The sequence below is a fragment of the Ostrinia nubilalis genome, chromosome 24, assembly GCF_963855985.1.
Source record: "Ostrinia nubilalis chromosome 24, ilOstNubi1.1, whole genome shotgun sequence".
NCBI classification, from domain to species: domain Eukaryota; kingdom Metazoa; phylum Arthropoda; class Insecta; order Lepidoptera; family Crambidae; genus Ostrinia; species Ostrinia nubilalis.
The window spans coordinates 5,562,307-5,584,540 of NC_087111.1; the positions used below are offsets into that span (position 1 = coordinate 5,562,307).

Genomic DNA, 22,234 nt, shown 5'->3' on the forward strand with positions numbered 1-22,234 from the left:
ATGACTAGCCGGCGGCGATGGTGAATCACAACTATCGCGGTGCTCCCTGCTGGATAACGGACGAGGCTCTGGCGACCGAGCAGTGGCGGTATAACCATACACCTGGCTGGGCGACCGGTCAGAAGAGGCTACAGCGGCCTTGAGGTTTAAATGCCCTCTAAAATGTCTGGTGCAGAAAGCAACGGGAAACTACTGCACTATGTTTCCCAAGAAAACCACATGATGACAAGTTCCCAAAAGACAGGTGTGATGTCATGTGACCCGACTGACCCTCGGTGCCACTGTGATCCCGGGTTGCATGGTGTGAAGTATGCTACCGGCCCCTTGACTGCGGATCACCAGGCAGGAAGTGGAAACTATGTTACTGGTCTGGGTACAGGAGTGCGGAAAGCCCCTTTACGTAGGCATCTTTGATTGGGGACGTGGAATGTTAGAGGGCTTCTAAAGCCCAAGTCAAGTTGGAAGTGGAAAAAGAGATGGATAGATGCAATATTAACATCTTGGGTCTCAGTGAGATACATCGACGAGGGAGTGGTCATTTTATCACTAGCGGCAGCAATACTATGTACCTACTACGTCGGAGCCGAAGATCACAGTAACAATGGAGTGGCCTTTAATGTGCCGAGGATTCTACAGAATACCGTCAAAGGTTATGTAACTCCAAATGATAGAATGATTGCGATAAAACTTGATGCCAGCCCTGTACCAATAAATATAATTCAGGTATATGCACTAGCTAGGGCATGTAATATCGGATGATTTTCAATTCCGATGTTAGACGTCAATATCGGAATTCCGATATTAATTATCGGAATTGAGTTTATGTGCTATAAATTGAATATTTGGTTATATTCGTAACAATTTTGGATTGTATACAGTAAAATAATGATTTTAATAAAAATCTTTAATTTGGTACAAAACAGCACATGTTAAAATACAAAATTGAAGTATTTAAAACCATTTTTGGTTATGGGTAATGGGTATCCATTGCATTTGGTTACTGAAAATGGGCCAATATGGACTAGCAAAGAATATAAGTGTTTTTGTAAAATCACAGGTATGAAACAAACTTTTACTCCTTCATGATAATTATTACCCTTCAACCAATAGGTTGGCGATACGATTTGTAGTGTCATTCAAGTCACCATGTCATTGTTACAAAAATTGTAGAGAGTGGTAAAAAACTTGCTTGTAATTTGTTCCTTTTTGATTATCGATGTACAACTCACAAAACCACGGGCCATCATCATCATAATTTCAGCCATAGGACGTCCACTGCTGAACATAGGCTCCCCCAATGATTTCCACAATGGCTGGTTGGTGGCGGCCTTCATCCAGCGCCTTCCTGCTAGCTCTATGAGGTCGTTGGTCCACCTTGTGGATGGAAGTCCTACGCTGCGCTTTCCAGTACGTGGCCTACACTCCAGAACCATGCTGGCAAATGGCTGTCGTCAGTTTTGCGTACTATGGCAGAATCGCTGAACGACCTTGGCACAATGCTCGAAGACATTAATCGAGTCTCCCAACAGGTAGGCCTTCGGATGAATATTGGCAAAATGAAGCTTATGTCGAAAGTCCATGTTGCGCCTTACCAAGTTCGGTTGGGAGCTCGATTCTCGATATTGTTGACGCCTCGAACAAAATTAGCTAGATAGATGCAATTTCGAGAAAGCAGTAAATCGTCGAATCAGCGTTCGAGAAACTATATAACATCTTTTCGTCCAAAATACCTCAGTGCTTAAAGACGAAAATCTTCAATCAGTGTGTGTTACCAGTGATGATATACGGCTCGGAAACGTAGCCTCTCAAAGTTGCACAGCGTGCTTAGGAGAGCTTGGTGTTTCCTTACGAGATCGAATCACTTTACGAACTAAAGTCGCTGACATAGCCCGACGGACTAGCAAGCTGAAGTGGCAATGGGCAGGGCACATAGTACGCAGAACTAATGGAACATAGTCCAATTAATGTTTGCAAGGGAGTTGAGATGTCGTTTTTTATTGCTAAGACCAAGTACGGCAAGTCCTAAAATTGATTTAGAACAAGTTAAATTAACCATAAAGGATGATGGGCACAAATGTATGGAAAGTGGTACCCGCTCCAATAGCCATAACCAATATATATTTTAAAAGGCCTTTAGATGTAGGAAAATGTCTGCTATGGGGCCAGTTCTAATTCACGTTTTGAAAGCAGTAATTCCACTAAGTATTATAATTAAAGTATAACACAATCATCCATGTATACGAGTATGTATTATGACTACAATCTATTAATATAACTAAAAGAAGCATTGAAAAGGAAAGGATTATACCTACGATGAACTACCCAAGCTATTAGCCCTTTATTCGCTTTCATCATCATCATCATGATCATTTTAGCCATAGGACGTTCAGTTGAACATAGGCCTCCTCCAATGATTTCCACAGTGGCCGGTTGGTGGCGGGCGGCGGCCTGCATCCAGCGCCTTCCCGCTACCTTTACGAGGTCGTCGGTCCATCTTGTGGGTGGACTTATTGGGTCTTGTGGGTTTATTCGCTTTAGCAACTCATAATAAAACCATTAAGAAGTAATAAAACTTTAACTCCTTTATTAATAAAAGTTACACCCTAGTTAACTCTGGCTTAAATTGTTATTTGGTATGAAAATGTCATTTTAATCCAAGGTCCTCCCTAGGTGTAACTTTTTATTAATAAGGGGGTAGTACTTCTTTAAATAAAAATATTTATTTCACAATTATCCCCATCAATAATTATAGAGTTAAGGAAGGATGCTGGAGCAGTAAACGCTTCCTGCCTCGCATAACCTAAGTACCATACGATGGACACGTATGATACTTCTTCTTCTTCTTCCTCGGTCCCTCACTGATGAGGATCGCGACCACAGCAGATAGTGTTCCTCCACAGACTGCGGTCATAAGCTGTGTGGACCGCACGATGCAAACTCCCGCCCACCGTCTTCCTCACCGCGTCCGACCATCTCGTCGATGCCCTGCCCCGAGCGCGTCCCCCTTCATACTGTATGATACTTAGGTTACACAAAAAGTATCTTTATCTTCGAACGCAACCAGATCTGAGGCTGGTGGCCATAGTAAATGTTGTTCGTCTTGGTAAGACCTTTCAAATGACACTACAAACATAACTATTGGAGCCGGGTACCATTCTGCAAAAAAGTATGTATATCTTCGTACACAACCAGATCTGAGGATGGTGGTCATAGTAAAAGTTGTTCGTCTTGGTAAGACCTTTCAAACAATACTAGACACATATCTATTGGAGCCGGGTACCATTTTGCCCATTGTCCTTTAGTAAATATACTAAATAAAATATTTGCAGTGGGACAAAAAGTGATGGTGAGAGACATGAGAAAATCATTGGTCTTTGTCAAAAGTACTTTGGGCTTTGTGGCAGGTTGTGGCGCATTTAAACGCTTTGTTTAAAATCTCAATTAAAACTTTTATCTGATTCCGATATTACGATATTGGGTCGCTCAATATTGGAATTGTAATATCGGATCTCGTATTCCGAGATTCCGATATTACGAGATTCCGAGATTCCGATATTCATGCCCTAATATGCACCTACATCTCAGGCGGACGAGGAAGTGTCTGACCAATTCTATGCTAACCTTGATACCTTAATGAGCACTATACCATCTAGGGAGGTAACTATCATACAGGGTGACTGGAATGCTAAAGTCGGTTGCACTGTGGGAGAACCACTGAAAGGCACAGTTATCGGAGACTATGGCCTAGGTAAACAAAATGAGACAGAGGCGATAAATTTCTTCAATACTGCGTAGAAAATAAGCTGTCTGTAATGAATACTTGGTTTGAAAACCATCCAAGGAGATTATACACATGGACTTCTCCACAAGGCCATAGAAACCAAATAGATTTTATAACAATCAAGTCTAGATGGCGATCATCAGTTACCAATGCCAAAACTCTCCCTGGCGCTAATTGCGGTAGTAACCATCAGCTGCTTATAGCTGACTTCAGACTTCGCCTCAAAAGTACTCGACCTAAACCCCAAAAAGCTATTCTTCTTAATAAGCCAGCTCTAGACCATTTTCACAAAACAGTTGATGTTAAGATCAAATCACTGGAATGGGACCCTTTTGACTCTAGTGGAACAGAATGGAACGTCTTAAAGAAGATAATCTTAGAAACCGCGAAAAAGAGTATGGAACTATTCAAAACTACAAAGAAGAAGGAAGAGTGGATAAGTAAGGAATCATGGCAGCTCATTGAGGAGAGGAAGAAGCTTAAGTGTGAAGGTCTTGACACAGAAAGTAAGATAAACCGCTATAACCAATTGCATGCGCACGTCCAAAGGTCCACGCGAAGAGACAAGGGACATGTTGACAAAGTGCAAACGAAAGACCTATTCTTTAAAGTTAAACAACTGACTGGTACCTTCAAATCGAAGAGTTGGATAGTAGATGACAATAGAGGCAACACTTTGACGGAACTGGAAGACGTTTTAGATAGAAACTATTGTTACGAACTCTACCGGGATAAAGAGGGTCATAGTGTTGAAAGAAGATGGGACGAACACGACAGAGAACCAGATATAATGCTTTCTGAAGTGCAAGATGCCATTAAAAAACTAAAACATAAGGCCTTGGGTCCTGATGGTGTGTCAGCTGCGAGCCTGCGATGCTGCAGCGCTTGGGAAATGAAGGAACAACGATCATTCACCGGATATGTAATAAGATCTGGAGAACAGGCCAGTAGCCAGATGACTGGACTGAATCTGCTGTTGTTCCTCTGCACAAAAAAGGTTCCACGCGAAAATGCGAAAACTACAGAACGCTGTCTCTTATGTCGTATGCAAGCAAGATTATGCTTCGCATTATTAACACGAGACTATCATCATTTGTAGATCACCAGATACCGAGTGAGCAATCCGGATTTGTTGCAGGAAAGGGCACTCGCGAACAAATCTTGAATGTTCGTATTCTCATAGAGAAATGTCGCAAATTCAACAACTCACTGGTTTTGTGCTTTATCGACTACGCTAAAGCGTTCGATTGTGTGCAGTGGAAAACGATGTTTGATGTGCTTGTGGAAATGGGTGTTCCTCCGCACCTCACTTTTCTGATTCAGAATCTGGATCTCGATGGCTCAAGCTTCGTGGAATTGGAAAACCAAAAATCAAAGTCTTTCCACACAGAACAGGGCGTACGTCAGGGATGCATTCTGTCACCGAAATTATTCAATCTGTAAGGGGAATACTAATGTGGAAAGCACTTGAAGGCTGGGACGGCGGAGTTGTAGTTGGCGGTCGCAGGGTTAGTAATTTGAGGTATGCAGACGATACGACTATAGCTGCGTCAAGTGAAGTAAAAATGGCAACTTTTCTGAAGAAAATTGAAGTTGAAAGTGCCAAGCTCGGTCTTAAGATCAACCATTCAAAAACAAAGATAATGGTGGTAGACAGAGCGCAAGTACTTCCAGACACCGACGCACTCGATGGATATGAAAAAGTCGATGAATTCGTATATCTTGGATCGCTGATAACTTGTGATGGTAGCTGCACCGGTGAAATTCGTCGAAGAGCCGGTATAGCCAAAAGTGCTATGACGAACCTAGATAAGATCTGGAAGAACAGAGGTATTCGTCGTACAACTAAAATACGATTGGTCCGAGCCCTGGTATTCTCCATATTTATATACGGTGCTGAAACTTGGAGCCTGAGAAGCCGCGATAGCAGTAAGATCGATGCGTTTGAGATGTGGTGTTGGCGGAAATTACTCCGCATACCCTGGACTGCCATGCGAACCAACGAGTCCATATTAAAAGAGCTCAACATCACCACGCGGCTCTCCGCTATATGCCTAAAGCGTACCCTCTGTTTCTTTGGACACATTATGCGGTCTCCAAGGCATTGTCTGGAGAAACAAATTATCTTGGGACAAATGGAAGGCAGACGTGCTCGGGGCAGGGCACCGACGAGATGGTCGGACGCGGTGAGGAAGACGGTGGGCGGAAGTTTACATCGTGCGGTCCACACAGCTTATGACCGCAGTCTATGGTCGCGATCCTCATCAGTGAGGGACCGAGGAAGAAGACCAACACCCTCCCATAACCAGGACATCTTACAGAACACCCAATTGCTCTGTGAACATACAATGTTTAATACGACCTAGTGGTTTCGTAAACACATCAGCCAACATTTTATCAGTAGGCAAATAGTTAAGGTTTACATTCAAACTCGATACGATTTCTCGAATGTAATGATACCTTACACTTATATGTTTGGTGCGTCTATGATGAACTGGGTTCTTAGCTAATTTTATTGCCGATTGACTGTCGCAAAATAAAGACCTTTTATAATTATAATATTTATTCTTTTTAATAAAAAACAGAGTAATAACAAGCAGAATTATCAACATCACAACTCCTTTATTTTATCCGAAGTGTCAATCGTATTCCAATGTACAAAATAGAGATGAAACGGATATCCGGTAACTATCCGGTAGGCCGGATATCCGGCCTAAATTTACTATCCGGCCGGATACCGGATAGTAACTCACTATCCGGCCGGATACCGGATATTAAAAAACTACGACAATTTTCTATTATTAATAAAATGAAATACATTAATCTTTGAGGTAAATATCAATAAAATGGCTTATAATAATGACGACTTTTGTTTAAAGTCCAAAAAGTTACAAAAGCCATATTAAGGTCTTTCAAAAAACGAATTTCTCTTTCTGGGCTATTCACTCTAATGACGAATACATAAATAGTAAATATCTGTTAGTGTCGAAATATTGCCAAATAAAAAAGGCGATCTTTTTTTTCACTGATGGTTTGATGACATGATGCATGCAGTTCAGTCAGATTACGCAACAATTAAACTAATTTAATTTTCGCTATTCAATCACGCACGATAGCAACCGAAATCGCCCGTTGATCAGAATCTGTCCCCTAGACAAGTGGCAAAATCTGACATTCTATTCGGACGGATTCGATTTTCGAAAAGTGTGACTAGTCTAGTCTACTAATACCCACTAATCGCCTTCGAAGCACTTGTGCGACGCTAAACTCGTCACGACATGCAACGAGACAATGGGCCAACTATCCGGCCGCCGGATATCCGACTATCCGGCCTAGCAGCTGGCCGGATATCCGGTATCCGGTATTCGGCCAAACAACTATCCGTTTCATCTCTAGTACAAAACACAAGATTGTCCGTGGTTAGTAGAAACAGAGTAAATACAAATGAGTAGGTCATCTTCATAGAAACGCACCGAGCGCGGTTTGTATGTGAGCGCGCCAATATACGTATGCGGCGCGCACGCACACACTGACAAAATTCACCACACTGGCTCCCCGCTAATCCCCGCTATACGTGTTGGCGCGCTCTCATACAAACCACATACGAACCCCGCGCCCGTGCGTTTCTATGAAGATGACCTACCTACTACTCATTTGTTTACTCTGATAATGTGCTCCCGCATGTCTAGAATATTAAAATTTGCTCAATGTTGATATAGTCGATTTTCTCATGATGGGAACATGTAAGACAAAAATAAAATTCCCAATATTACAGACCTTCTAGAGCAGATGTCGCGAAAACTATACAAGATATAGAAAAACTTGACTGTCTCACCTGTAGCAAAGTGAATAAGCTTTTTTTGGTTCATAGTAGTCATGTCACTAGGACGCATAGTTTCCGAAAAACCGAAAAGTGGCACCTTTAAGGGCTAAGGGCGGAGACTTTTACTACGTTTACCTCCTAACTAGTCTAAATAAAGTCACGAAGTCAGAAATTGTGTTCCACGGATTTCCATCTATAATGCTTTATTGACTGGACTATAATCGATGGGTGCCGGGAATAAAGCCACAATCGACAAAACACAATTTTACAGTAGGCCTAAGATGCGCGCATCGACAATGACATGATATGATAAGACAATTTTCGATCACGTAGATAATTTTATCATTTTCCCTAACATGGGACCATCGATAGAAAAGTCTATCGACCGCTATCGCGTGATAACCGAATTGTTGCCATATTAAGAAAAAATTGCGTTATTATGTTGGCCAACCTTGAAATATTTTAGCTCATTCGTTCAATCTCGTTCATTTCTGCTACTAATTCGGCTAAAAACACATATCTTAAAGCAGTGAGAACGTCATTAAAAAAAAGTTATGTCAATTTTGTTGACATTACATGACTGCTTGATTGTATTTGTTTGTGTTTTTAAAATTGTATTTTTATGTTTCCAGTCTTATTTTTAATATTTCTAAAGTACGGAAAATATCAAACGAAGAGATAACCAAGTTAAAGAAAAACAATGAAGAATTCCTAATCATACCGATAGTATTAAAGAATGAAGTCTTCAAAATAATAAGAATAACCGAACTCCACTACCTACCCCATAATGCGAGGTTTACAGTAATTATTCAACTTACATGAAGCAGTCAGAAAGTTTATTGAGATTTGAGAAATAAAGTTACACTCATAAGTAGCAAAGTAAGTACCTAAAGTCTAAAATATTAGCTATACTCCGCACATCTTGATTTTCATAAGTAACAGCACCGGAGAAAAGGAAAAATATCTTTATTCCTACAAATAAGCTTTCACCTTCTTTCCTATATTTATTTCACATAGTTCTTTCACCGTGTAATAATACTGTGATCAATATTTTGTATGTAAACTTAAAATACAAATAGGATTAAGTAAATGTTTCTATTTATGAACTGTTTATGTAATTGTAATATTTATAATTGTGTTTAAATAATATTCTTTCTTTTTTCAGACAGTGGATGAAGAAGTGTGGGATTATGAGTGATTATTTCATTCTAAAGCAGACATAATCAAGTCTTGCTCACTATCATGAAAAGGATGATGGGCAAAAATGTATGGAAAGTGGTACCCGCTCCAATAGCCATAACCAATATATATTTTAAAAGGCCTTTAGATGTAGGAAAATGTCTGCTATGGGGCCAGTTCTAATTCACGTTTTGAAAGCAGTAATTCCACTAAGTATTATATTGAAAGTATAACACAATCATCCATGTATACGAGTATGTATTATGACTACAATCTATTAATATAACTAAAAGAAGCATTGAAAAGGAAAGGATTATACCTACGATGAATTACCCTAGCTATTAGCCCTTTATTCGTTTTCATAATCATCATCATGATCATTTTAGCCATAGGACGTCCAGTTGAATATAGGCCTCCCCCAATGATTTCCACAATGGCCGGTTGGTGGCGGCCTGCATCCAGCGCCTTCCCGCTACCTTTATGAGGTCGTCGGTCCATCTTGTAGGTGGACTTATTGGGTCTTGTGGGTTTATTCGCTTTAGCAACCCATAATAAAACCCTTAAGAAGAAATAAAACTTTAACCCCTTTATTAATAAAAGTTACACCCTAGTTGAACTCTGGTTTAAATTGTCATTTGGTATGGAAATGTCATTTTAATCCAAGGTTCTTCCTAGGTGTAACTTTTTATTAATAAGGGGGTAACTTCTTTGAATAAAAATATTTATTTCACAATTGTCCCCATCAATAATTATAGAGTTAAGGAAGGATGCTGGAGCAGTAAACCCTTCCTGCCTCGCATAACCTAAGTACCATACGATGGACACGTATGATACTTCTTCTTCTTCCTCGGTCCCTCACTGATGAGGATCGCGACCACAGATAGTGTTCCTCCACAGACTGCGGTCATAAGCTGTGTGGACCGCACGATGCAAACTCCCGCCCACCGTCTTCCTCACCGCGTCCGACCATCTCGTCGGTGCCCTGCCCCTAGCGCGTCCCCCTTCATACTGTATGATACTTAGGTTACACAAAAAGTATCTTTATCTTCGAACGCAACCAGATCTGAGGCTGGTGGCCATAGTAAATGTTGTTCGTCTTGGTAAGACCTCTCAAATGACACTACAAACATAACTATTGGAGCCGGGTACCATTCTGCAAAAAAGTATGTATATCTTCGTACACAACCAGATCTGAGGCTGGTGGTCATAGTAAAAGTTGTTCATCTTGGTAAGACCTTTCAAACGATACTAGACACATATCTATTGGAGCCGGGTACCATTTTGCCCATTGTCCTTTACAATAACAATCAGCAAGAAAAACTTCAAGGGTACTGGCTAGGCTAACCAATTCATGGAATTCTGTTTGTATTTGAAATTATAAATAGCTATTGTAAAACAAAAGTTTTCCAAATAAAGATTTTGTAAATAATGGTTGAATTATTTTGAAATTACACTGCAATAATGAATTTATTGCCTGCGTCCAGCGCCTTTCTGCTACCATTATGATGTCGTCGGTCCACCTTGTGGGTGGACGTCCCACGCTGCGTATTCCGGTACCCGGCCTCCACCCCAGAACCTTGCTGTCCCATCGGGCAACTTGGAAAGCATTGGGGAAGGCCTAAGTTCAGCAGTGGACGTCCTATGGCTGAGATGATGATAAATTTATTATAATGGAATAAATTGTACAAGATTATCATCCTGTCACATTAAAGCCCTTAAAAAAGACCACATGGAGGATTGATAGTAATGTGGAATGTATGTATGGTATCACCATCAAGTTATAAAATTAGTAAAATTCATTTATTCTCATTGTTATTATAGCAAGTTTGATTACACATCCCACCCAATGCTAATTTCTGACAATGACCTTGCCACTGTTTGATGTAGACACAAGAAGCTCGGTCACCACATTCCGCCCCATTTTCAATAATTTTACAAGATTATGTACAGATAACAGTAGGTACTTAAATCAAGCTAAACACTGTGGGGTATCTCACGACATTTGCAACTTAATATGTATTGTCTGATGTACTGTTGACTGCCTACCTAAGTAGGTAAGTAATGGTTATTTTACAAGGTAGGTAATGTAATAATTAATATGTGGGTGGGACTGTGGGAGCACTAAGATTTTGCAGCTAGCGATTATAAACTGTCGCAATATTCGCCTCACACTGATAAACTCTTGAACTAGAACTCAATTTCCACCTAGAAATAAAAGTATCACAAAGGTGCTAGATTCCTTTCTTTGAATTTTACTAGCCTCAAATTAGTCGTAAAATGTCATTTACCATTATAAATAGAGTTAAAGTAGCTTGCAAAAAAGTTAATCTCCTATCGTCTTGCTATCGTGGGCAAGGATCGAGGACGATAAAAACACCACATCCTATCCTATCGTGATGTCAAAATATGATATAGTTAGCGCTTCATGTTAGGGCTTGCCAGGTTTATCACAAATAAAAAAACAAATCTATCACTATCACATTTTGACAGATGACATGATAATTTTCGGGGTGCCATGTTAGCGCCAGTAGATAAAACGATATAGTGACGTCAAAATCGATATAACGCCGCGATAGCAGTTTATCACGGCGCGCATCTTAGCCCTGCAGGAGAAGAGATTTAGTGTCAATTTTGAATAATTCTAAACTACGAGGCGTATCAAAACGGTTTGTATACAGGGTGTTAGGTAAATGGGTATATGAGCCAACACTAGCCCATGTTAACATGGTCATATAAATGGTATGGTGAAGTCAGAAAATTGATATCTTCATTTTAATTATTTTATTTTTCATACAAATCGGATTTTATAAAATTTATTTTTTATGAAAATTAAAAAAAATTAAATGATGATATCAAATTTCTGACTTCACCATACCATTTATATGCCCATGTTAACATGGGCTAGTGTCGGCTCATATACCCATTTATCTAACACCCTGTATATCAAACGATGCGTTATTTTTTCTGGAGTAACATTTAATGTGCATAAGGTTATAGTGCTTAGAATATACTTTAAAAAAGGTAGAAATACATATTACCGCTTCATACATTGAAAGTCGGTCCCGTAAGAGTCCATTGTGGTTTTATTCCGGTAAAAAGTGTGCAATTAATCAAACAGCAATAGTGTATTGCAGCCTCGGGCGCTGATCTGAAGGATACAGTAATAGCCGTTTGCTTGTAGAAGATTTAAATAAAAGTTTTAACATTGTATATGGCACGATTATTCCGGTCAACAAATTTTAAATGATGAATGGGAATAACGATTCAATATCCATAGTGCTTTTGGTAAATCAGGCAGCCGGTTGGCCGTTCGAAAGATAAAATTCTGAAAAAATTCAAAAGGTGTATAGGGACCCGCAGTTTACTAAAATCACTTAATCGGAAAACTGCTGCTATGGCTATTGAGGCTTTATTCCAGGCACCCATCGTAATAAAGAAAAACATTACATAAAACCGCATTATGTCATCTGAATGGTTACTCCTGATATTTTTTAGATTTCCAACCGAGTAACATACTTAATAGTTATAATTATCATTATTATATGTTTGGAGACATATGCGTGGCCCAGGTTGACGAGCCCTACAACTTCAATGATCCGGTGTACCTTAAGTATTGCTCGTATCAGCCTGCACCAATACAAGTTAACTTCATGAAGAAGTTTACGGCGCCAGGCACAGAAACGATAGCACTGGGGTGGGGGCATACCAAGTACTACCGGCCGGTAAGCATGTTTATTTAATTTTTAGCATTATAGTCTAAGATCCGAACCAGTGGCGATTTAGCATCATCTGTTTATTCAATTAAACTTATTTTAAATCGGCATGTATTTAAATGATCTTTTTAAATTAGCAAAAACGGCAAATAAAAAAATCTAAATGGTCATCTATTTTAATGATTGATCCTCTTTCTTTGAGACATAAAATAAATGAAATCGATCGATATTTTAACCTCTTTTGAAATACGCAAAAAAAATTTGAGATGTAAAAATTATATCTGATCGTTACTTGTTGGTCCTCAAAAATAAAAGAAATGAGCACCAAATATTCAATATTGTGATACTTTTTTAAATAATTCGATTTGTATAAATTATTTTTTGTCTAAATCAAATAATCTTCAAAATAATTATGTTATGGTACTTATTTTTATTAAGTTGTAGTCAAAGGATGGAAACCATTTAAAGGCACTTGATGTTTAAAGATTTTCTTTTATTAAAAAAGCATACTTAACACGTTCACACTGCGTTATCGGGTCAAATTGACCTTAGGTGCTGGATGCGTTGGTGCGGGATGATATATTCGGTCTTTTCAGTAGTACGAAATATAAATATTGTTTTGCAATTGTTTCGTCAAACACAGTAAATATTTGGAAAAAAAAAACTTATCAGGTCCTTACGACCCGATGTCGCACTAAAAGTAAACAAATATCGTTTAGTGCTTTTATCGTGTCTAATCGACCCGTTGACAGATGACTTTATGGTCACTGATCACGGTCGAGATCGGTATACTAAGAGAAAATCAACCTTGCGATTTGAAAAAAATAAAGAGGTAAAAATTATGATGTCGGGTTCAGGGATATCAGAAGTAAGAAATTATTTTACATAGCGCCTCTAGTCCCAAACTAAGCAAAGCTTGTAATTTAAACAAACATGGCAATGTACCATTCTGCTTGCTTATTGGCCGCTAAGCCCTTGGCCAACTCAGTAACCAATGACGAACGATTGTCACTCAACCACAAAGTACCGCGTAAATTAAAAAATATTTTTTAATTAAAAATATTAACCAATAATGTTTTTTGTTAGATCAAATATATTTTAAAGTTAAGTTATACATAGATCGAAATGTATTTATTAGGTGATCAATATTAAAAGGCAAACTTGATATAAAAATCATCAAATTAACAAAATTAAAGATCAATAACTAAAAAAGAGGATCAAATATTATTTTTGTTTACCAAATATTAAAAGAGTATGTTAAACATAAATATTATGTTACCTTTAATGAAGATCATTCATAATTTATCCGTAGATCAACTATTATAGACCCAATAATTAATATAAAGATAAAATATAATAAAAAACATCATTTATTTTTAAAAGTGCACATACAAAAAAGATCAATTAGTTTTTAGAGGATCAAATAATATTGTCCCTTTTAAATCATTTGTACTTCCCGTTCGCGCTAAGTTTTCCGGTCCGACCGTCCGTGGAATGCGCGTCCCCTCCCCCAACCGCAATTAAGCGCAATTAATGTGTCTTATTTTACGCAAATACACAATATTTATGAATAATAATAAAAAATATTTTAAAGAAAGAAAGAAAGACGAAAATTTATTTGGTTCCAACTTAAAATATAACACACAGATAACAAAAAGCAAGTACAAGTTAGAACCAAAATTGGCCACCGCCGTGTGTCATGCTCTGGAGTGGTAAATAAAACCCAGAACATGACACTGTTTTTCTGCGGTGACCATTTTTGGAAAGAGCTGGAATACTCGTCTATAATTAATTATTAACAAACATGAGACAATACACAAAAAAACAAACTAAAGAGAAAAAACAAAATAAAAAATACATCATTAAAAGAAAAAAAAGTAAATAGATAATGCCCAACATTATAGATGACCCACGCTGAACTGTCACACCAAACTCAATTACAGGGGGGCGCCACCATCGTTCAACTATATGGTTTCCAACATGGCAAAAATCGTAACCAGCAATCCGATATTGACGGTGGCGCCCCGCTGTCAATGTCATGGATAGGACAGTTCAGTATTTTGGAATTTTTGGAACTATATCCGTCTCAGCCATGACGCTGACAGGAGGGAGCCACCATCACATACGGGTTTCAGCAAAATTTGGCGAAAAAGGATACGTTCACCGCCATCAACAAAAGAAGAAGAAGTTGTTGTTGTAACAATAAGACATTTGCAAGAGGGCGCCACCATCAATTCAAATACATACTAAAACATAAACTTAAACTTAAATTACATTATTTAAAAACTTTGAAAAACAACACGGAGGTACTTAGAAGATATTAAACAACTTCACTTTAATTCGAAGATTGTGGCAACAACAGTAAATTTTATGTCCACTGAAATAAAATTTAAAAAAAAAATAGAAGAAAAAAAAATCTATCAATCAGTATAAAGTTAAAGACACTTCCTTTCGAGTGACGTCATAAGCCAGCGGCAAACTTAAAGCGAACGGATAGTAGCATGTTAAGGAATAGGGAGTGCCTCCGCTGCCGGCGCCGGTCGCTGATTCGGCAGCCGGCACCCACTGATCTGGCAGCCGGCGCTGGTCGCTCATTTGGTAACCGGCGCCGCACGCTGGTCCATACTTCACTTCTGTTACATTTGTAGGTATTTTTCGACAAGTCAATACTTATGTGATTATGCAAAACTCTTCTTTTCAGTCCTCCTAGATATGTAGGTATTTCTTTTTTTTTGTTATCGATTAATTTATCGGAAAGTTTCGATAATTGCATACCCTAGTCCGATTTGATTTTTTTTTGTGTTGAATATCCCATTTATCGAAGAAGGCTTTTTTGCTATACAGTGTGAGTTTTGCTATACTCTTTCTAAAACTAGACCTATTTTTATCGACAAAAAAGAGGACAAAAAATTTTTGAGATTTTTTTTATACATTTTTATTTCTTTCAATTATTTATTGTAAAGAAAACGTAATAACTTTTAAACTAAGAGATATATCCTGATAAAATAAAAAAGTAATAATGCTAAATAACAGGCGATACTAAAAAATACATAAAATACCCAGAAAATGCCAACAAATAATAAAGAATATTACTTTTTGAAAAAAAACTGCTTAAAAAATTCGTATTTTTTTTTTTGTTATTTGATTTTCTCCAAAAAATGCCCCTATAAAAGGTGGTTTTTATTAGAGATGAAACGGATATCCGGTAACTATCCGGTAGGCTGGATATCCGGCCTAAATTTACTATCCGGCCGGATACCGGATAGTAACTCACTATCCGGCCGGATACCGGATATTAAAAAACTACGACAATTTCCTATTAATAAAATGAAATACATTAATCTTTGAGGTAAATATAAATAAAATGGCTTTTAATAATGGCGGCTTTTATTTAAAGTCCAAAAAGTTACAAAAAAGCCATAGAAACTTATGACCTTTTAAAAAAATAATTTCTTTTTCTGGGCTATTCACTCTAATGACGAATACATAAATAGTAAATACTAGCGGCCGCCCGCGACTTCGTACGCGTGGATCCCGTTTTACCCCCTGCATCTATCTTACGCGGTTTAGATTTTTTCATACAAATGTTTTTTCCCGCTAACTCCCGTTCCCGTGGGAATTTGGCAATATCCTGTTGTAACTAAGTTTTAAGTTTACTAAGGTACCTGCATGCCTTTCAAGCGTCTAACTTAAGCGGTTTAGATTTTTTATACAAAAGGATTTTCCCGCTAATTCCTGTTCTCGTGGGAATTCCTAAGTATACTATAACCTGCCCAGGAGTATGAAGAATAATTGTACCAAGTTTCGTTAAAATCCGTCGAGTAGTTTTTGTTTCTATGTATAAGGAACATACAGACGGACAGACAGACAGACAAAAATTTTACTGATTGCATTTTTGGCATCAGTATCGATCACTTATCACCCCCTGATAGTTATTTTGAAAATATATTTCATGTACAGAATCAATTCTGTACTTATTTCATTTACATTTCTATACTTATAATAAATCTGTAGAAAGGTCAACCTTTCTACAGATTTATTATAAGTTTAGAAGATTGCCAAATAAAAAAAGCGATCTTTTTTCACTGATGGTCTGATGACATGATGCATGCATGCAGTTCAGTCAGATTACGCAACAAGTAAACTAATTTAATTTTCGCTATTCAATCACACACTCACGATAGCAACCGAAATCGCCCGAATTGATCTGCCCCCTAGACAAGTGGCAAAATCTGACATTCTATTCGAACGGATTCGATTTTCGAAAAGTGTGACTAGTCTAGTCTACAAATATACCCACTGATCGCGTTCGAAGCACCTGTGCGGCGCTAAACTCGTCACGACATGCAACAAGACAATGGGCCAACTATCCGGCCGCCGGATATCCGGCTATCCGGCCTAGCAGCTGGCCGGATATCCGGTATCCGGTATCCGGCCAAACCACTATCCGTTTCATCTCTAGTTTTTATTACTATTTATTATTCTCTATCGTATTACTTTTGTAAAACCAAAAATCGCATGTCTCTATCCTATCACAACATTTGCTATGATCGTTTGAACAAAGGCCTGCCACCACATTATCCTCCGCTACAGGTAGAGACAATTTTAATTTTAACTAAAATGCTAATTTTGCTTCGAAATCTCTTGTTATTTTTATCAAAATTACAAATCTAGAGCCACTTTCACTTTCGTTGTTAACGAAGCATTGAATGGCGCGCCCGGAGAAGCTTAGTTCAAACGATCATTGCAAACGTTGTGATAGGGATAGAGACATGGGATTTTTGGTTTTATAAAATTGATACGATAGAGAATAATAAAAAGTAATAAAAACCACCTGTTATAGGTGCATTTTTTGGAGAAATTGATCAAATAACCAAAAAAATACGAATTTTTAAGCAGATTTTTTTTTAAAGTATTATTTTTTATTATTTGTTGGCATTTTCTGGGTATTTTATGTATTTTTTTAGTATTGCTGTTATTTAGCATTATTACTGCTTTTATTTTATCAGGATATACCTCTTAGTTTAAAAGTTATTACTTTTTCTTTGCATGAAGTAATTGAAAGAAATAAAATCTATAAAAAAAATCTCAAAAATTTTTGACTTCTTTTTTGTCGATAAAAATAGGTCTAGTTTTACCTTAATTCATATGTACACTTTAACGTGACTCACACTGTATCACCTTATTCACCTTACAGCCATTATATCGCGTGATATAAAATATTTGCTTATTAAGCTACCCACGCTTTCAATTGTTTTTGAAGGAAGAGGTGAAAACTAAAAATTAAAAACTTAAATCCTTGTAATTTTGCGATAAATGGGTCAATCCCCAAAGGATGATGGGCACTTTTCTATGGAATCTGGGCGTAAAACCAACAGAAGGACTTAATATCAGAAATATATTTTCATATAAATAACTACCAAAAACCGGGTTTGCTTGGAAATTGACATAATGTGTAATAGTGCTTTATTGCGCAAACAAAAAATATTATTAATTAATATACTTATCTACTTACATTTTAAATACATTAAGTTACTTATCCATTATTATGTCCAACCTCAGATCATAGAAAGAGAATAGATATGAAGTCGCGCGTAACTACAACGAGAACCAGTGTCCCCACATTTCCCCCACCACAGCTCCCACACACACATTCAACTGTGTAAAAACAAAGCGACTGAGAGTCTACGACAACATGTGCAACCGGCTTAAAAGTGCTGTGATTGGCCAGAAGGCGTGCCTTATGGCCAATCAATGGCCGCGTGACGTGACGCACACTTTGAAAAAAGCAATTAGAGAGAAGAAAGATAAAATGGAGTCGATAAGATATCGATACTTTAAATCCTGGGGGCAAGGCTCGAAATTGGTTTAAAAAATGCTTGTATGAAAACCTTTTTATTATTATACGTTATTATTATGTTCTTTAACGATTTTTGCATAAAGGAGTCAGTTCCATTGTGTATGGACGAAAAACTCAGAATCAATTATTGGGACTAAATGAAGTTACCTTATATTAATTTACCCCAACCAAAGCTCAATGTCGTTATCGATGGAGTATAGAAGTTATAGACTGACAAAGTTTGTATGAAAAGTCATGGGTTAAGTAGGTACTTGCGATTTTTACCAGTATTTACAATATTGGTAATATATTATTATTTACTTTAATAATAATAACAGGATCACTGTAATTATTATTAACTACTATCGCGCATTAACTTTTTAATTATGGCGAAATTCGTACCGCCTATGTTTATCAAAAATAATGCCTATATTAGGCTTTCAACTAGCTCTTATAGTAATTACATAGTTGACAGTTACTAATCCCTTCTACTATTGTTATTGTTTTTGTAAAAACTTAAAAATCGCAAGCAACTCATGATTTTTTCATTCAAAATTAGAAAATAGAAAATAATAATTTACTTCTATTTATCGATAATAGGAAACCGTATTAGAACACGAGCCCTGCACTATGTTACGACCGGCACATGCGGCCGTACTGTGTATTTTCACGCGTCAGTGGATATCGGAAGAAATAAAATACATTGCGCAGTAGTTACGCATGACATAAAGTGGTTGCTAACTAAATCGTCAATGTACAACGTGTTTGAATTTTTATCACCACTAATTTCGATATCGCAGTAAATGTCACGGCACTGAATTCGTTCGTAAAAATGTTTAGTTTTTTTTATTTATAAGCAAAATACCAATGGATTTGCAATACTTACATGTGGTAAATGACTTCATTGTTCCTGTAGTTCTTCGTTTCACTTATGTTATTGCACGTTACGACGCATTATCCAACAATATCGGAGAACATTTCCTCAGTACGACTGAATCGCGACTAACCTGGCGTCGCGGGTGATGTTCGTTTCTGGGCATATCGCGGAGACACGCGCCACGCCCCCGTTTCACATCTATTCCCTTCTATGATCTGAGTGTCCAACAGTTCAGGAGTGGGGCCAACAAATGGTATATTTAAACCATGTTCTACAAATCTACATTATAAGCGTAGGACCATACCACAACCATACCTAGGTACCATTTAGAGAAATGACATGAACACAGTCATGGGTCTATGGGATTTCTACCAGTTGTAGTGTTGTCGCATAATCGATCACGGATCGATTATTAATCGATATTGCCAAATAACGATTTATCGATTAACGATTCGATCAATCGATTTTATTGATTACCATCATTACTATCATTTGATTGTTAATTCAATTCCTTATTTTCAGCAATATAATCGATTATTGCAATCGAATAATCGATTATGATTTATTCGGTATACATACTTACTAAATCGATATAATCGATAGTAATATATGATACAATACTCTCAATATGATCGATAAAAGCAATCTAATTGACCTAATACTATTTTTATTACCCTAATGTGATGTGCAATACTATGGAAACTTTACATATTCAACGACCTCTATCTCCGTATCCCCGCGTATTTCAGGATTATTGTCATACTATGAAATGAAGTACTAGTATTAAGCTTTAATTTAGTATACTTTTTGTTTCTGTTGGTTTAACGCCCAATATGCCCATCATCCTTTGAAGTATTTTTATCGATAAAATTGTCTCTAGATTTCGCCCTTAAAGTTTGATCACTACATGCCCGGACACATTGTATAATTATTTAGATTTATTTAAGAAATTAAAATTAATTAATTTTAATCGTACCTACTGTCAAAATGTTTCAGACTGGAGAAACCATAGATCTAAACGAAGAGTATCCACGTTACGCTCCCGCTAGAATCATACCTATGGAAGAATGTACAACTTATATTTGGGATACATATTTTCAAAAACCTATAAAAAAATTCTGTGTATGTACGAACGAGCCAGGCAATTTCGACGACAGAGGGATTTTTCACGAACCAGAAGAAGATTATGTTTCGTGCAACAAAACATTGCTCGACTTGAGGAATGGAGATGGAAGATATAGTGTTAACACGTCAGATGTAAGTACCAACTTTTGTTATCAAGTACACTTGAGTGCATTCGAGTCAAAAATCACAAAAACTTTCGAAGTTTTTTTGAGAAGTCATCCATCACAAAAACTTCGAAAGTTATTGTGATTTGGGACATGTATGTGGGGTATGTGGCGCTGCCGTCACGTTCATATCGTGCTCCGTGTATTACTCAATTTAAAAATACAAAACATAATTTTTATTCCTCGAAAACCACATAGATTGAGTACCGTGAGTGGGACGCATCAGTGACAGTATTATCTCAGTGAAAGACTAAGAATTAACAGAGTAAAACTATAATTGTGATCGGACCAGAAACTGTGAAGTGATCGGTGCAAACATTTTGTTTTGTGTTGTGTCGGGTACATTGAACTCAACAGCTGACCGGTTCAACAACCTTTCTTGCCACTATTTACATGAGTGTCAAATTGAGCCATCAACCTAAGTGACACGGTGGCGCGGTTGGATAGCCGTGAGACTAGCGTGCTATAACGCAGAGACTGTGGGTTCAAACCTCAACATTTCAATTTTTTTATTGTTTTTTATTTTTGTTTTTTTGTCTTTCCTTACAAAATGTCGCCCAAGGGAAAGAAGAACATTAAGAATTGCAGTGGCTGTCTAAAGAAAATTGAGGACCGGAGGTTCCTAGTGTGCAGCCTATGCCGGGACTCTTATGACCTGGTATGCGCTGGAGTTTCGGAGCAGCGCTTCTATAATACGCTGACCGGGGACCACCGGGCTAACTGGAGGTGCGTCTCGTGTAAGAGCAAGCAGCCCAAAACCGACAATACTAACACGCCGGTCCGAGCTTCGCCCGAGTACATCACGCAGCGACGCGGCGCCTCTGATCTCAGCCCCATGCAGCTGGACACCACCTTGCCGGAGCAGGGGCACGACGACCAAAATGACACCGCGCTAAATATGACCGTCGAGGTGTCGGACATCCAAGCGCTTACTCTGGAAATCAGGCACTTCCGAGAGGTCTTCACTTCCGAGCTCCAGGCGTTGAGGGAGCAGATGGGCGCGCTCAAAGATGAGGTGTCGGCGCTGTCCGGCAGATTAGACCGCTGCGAGAGCCGCACGAGCGCTCTGGACAAACGGATGGACACTATCGAGGTCTGCCTCACTGGCGTCGGGCACGCGAACGCGGAGCGCCTGGACGAGGTCGAGAAGAGGCTGGAAGCGGTGGGACGCGTGCAGACGGAGGCCGGCACCGGCGCCGGGTCGGGAGTCGTCGCGGCGCTGGAACGAACCGTCGCCGAGCTCAAGCTGGAGCTCAACGACCGCGACCAGGACGCGCTCCTCGCGGACCTGGAGATCGGCGGCCTCCCGGACGAGAAGGGCGAGAACGTCTTCCACAGCGTGGCCGTGCTCGCCGGCCGCCTCGGGGTGACCCTGGAGGAGCGGGACGTCGTGTTCGCGGAGCGCGTGGGTGCGCCCCCGGCCGAGACCGGCGGGGCCCGCCCGCGCCGCGTGGTGGTGCGCCTGGCGCGCCGCCAGCTGCGCGACGACCTGCTGCGGGCCGCGCGCGTGCGTCGCGGCGCTACGGGCGATGGTGGCGGCCGGGTGTACATCAACGAGCGCCTGACCCGCTCCAATCGGCTGCTGTTCTACCGGGCGCGAGAGGAGTGCCGCGGGCGCCAGTGGAGGTACTGCTGGACGAGACGAGGCCGTATATTCGCCCGCAAAAGCGATGGGTCCCAGGTCTACTCGCTGAGATCACTGGATGACCTGTCTAGAGTTTTCGGCTGCTCGG

General features: G+C 39.0%; 1 protein-coding gene across 4 annotated transcripts in view; it reads left to right on the top strand.

Annotated features, from left to right (window-relative positions):
* The window catches only part of LOC135083885 (uncharacterized), a 65,338-nt gene that overhangs the window by 15,755 nt on the left and 27,349 nt on the right, over positions 1-22,234 (top strand). For 3 of the 4 annotated variants that reach the window (XM_063978633.1, XM_063978634.1, XM_063978636.1), the window contains exons 6-7: positions 12,279-12,505; positions 20,209-20,469. In XM_063978633.1, the coding sequence (XP_063834703.1) occupies positions 12,279-12,505; positions 20,209-20,469 (488 nt within the window). The remainder of the gene's footprint in view (positions 1-12,278; positions 12,506-20,208; positions 20,470-22,234) is intronic. The other variant, XM_063978635.1, reaches the window with a different exon arrangement.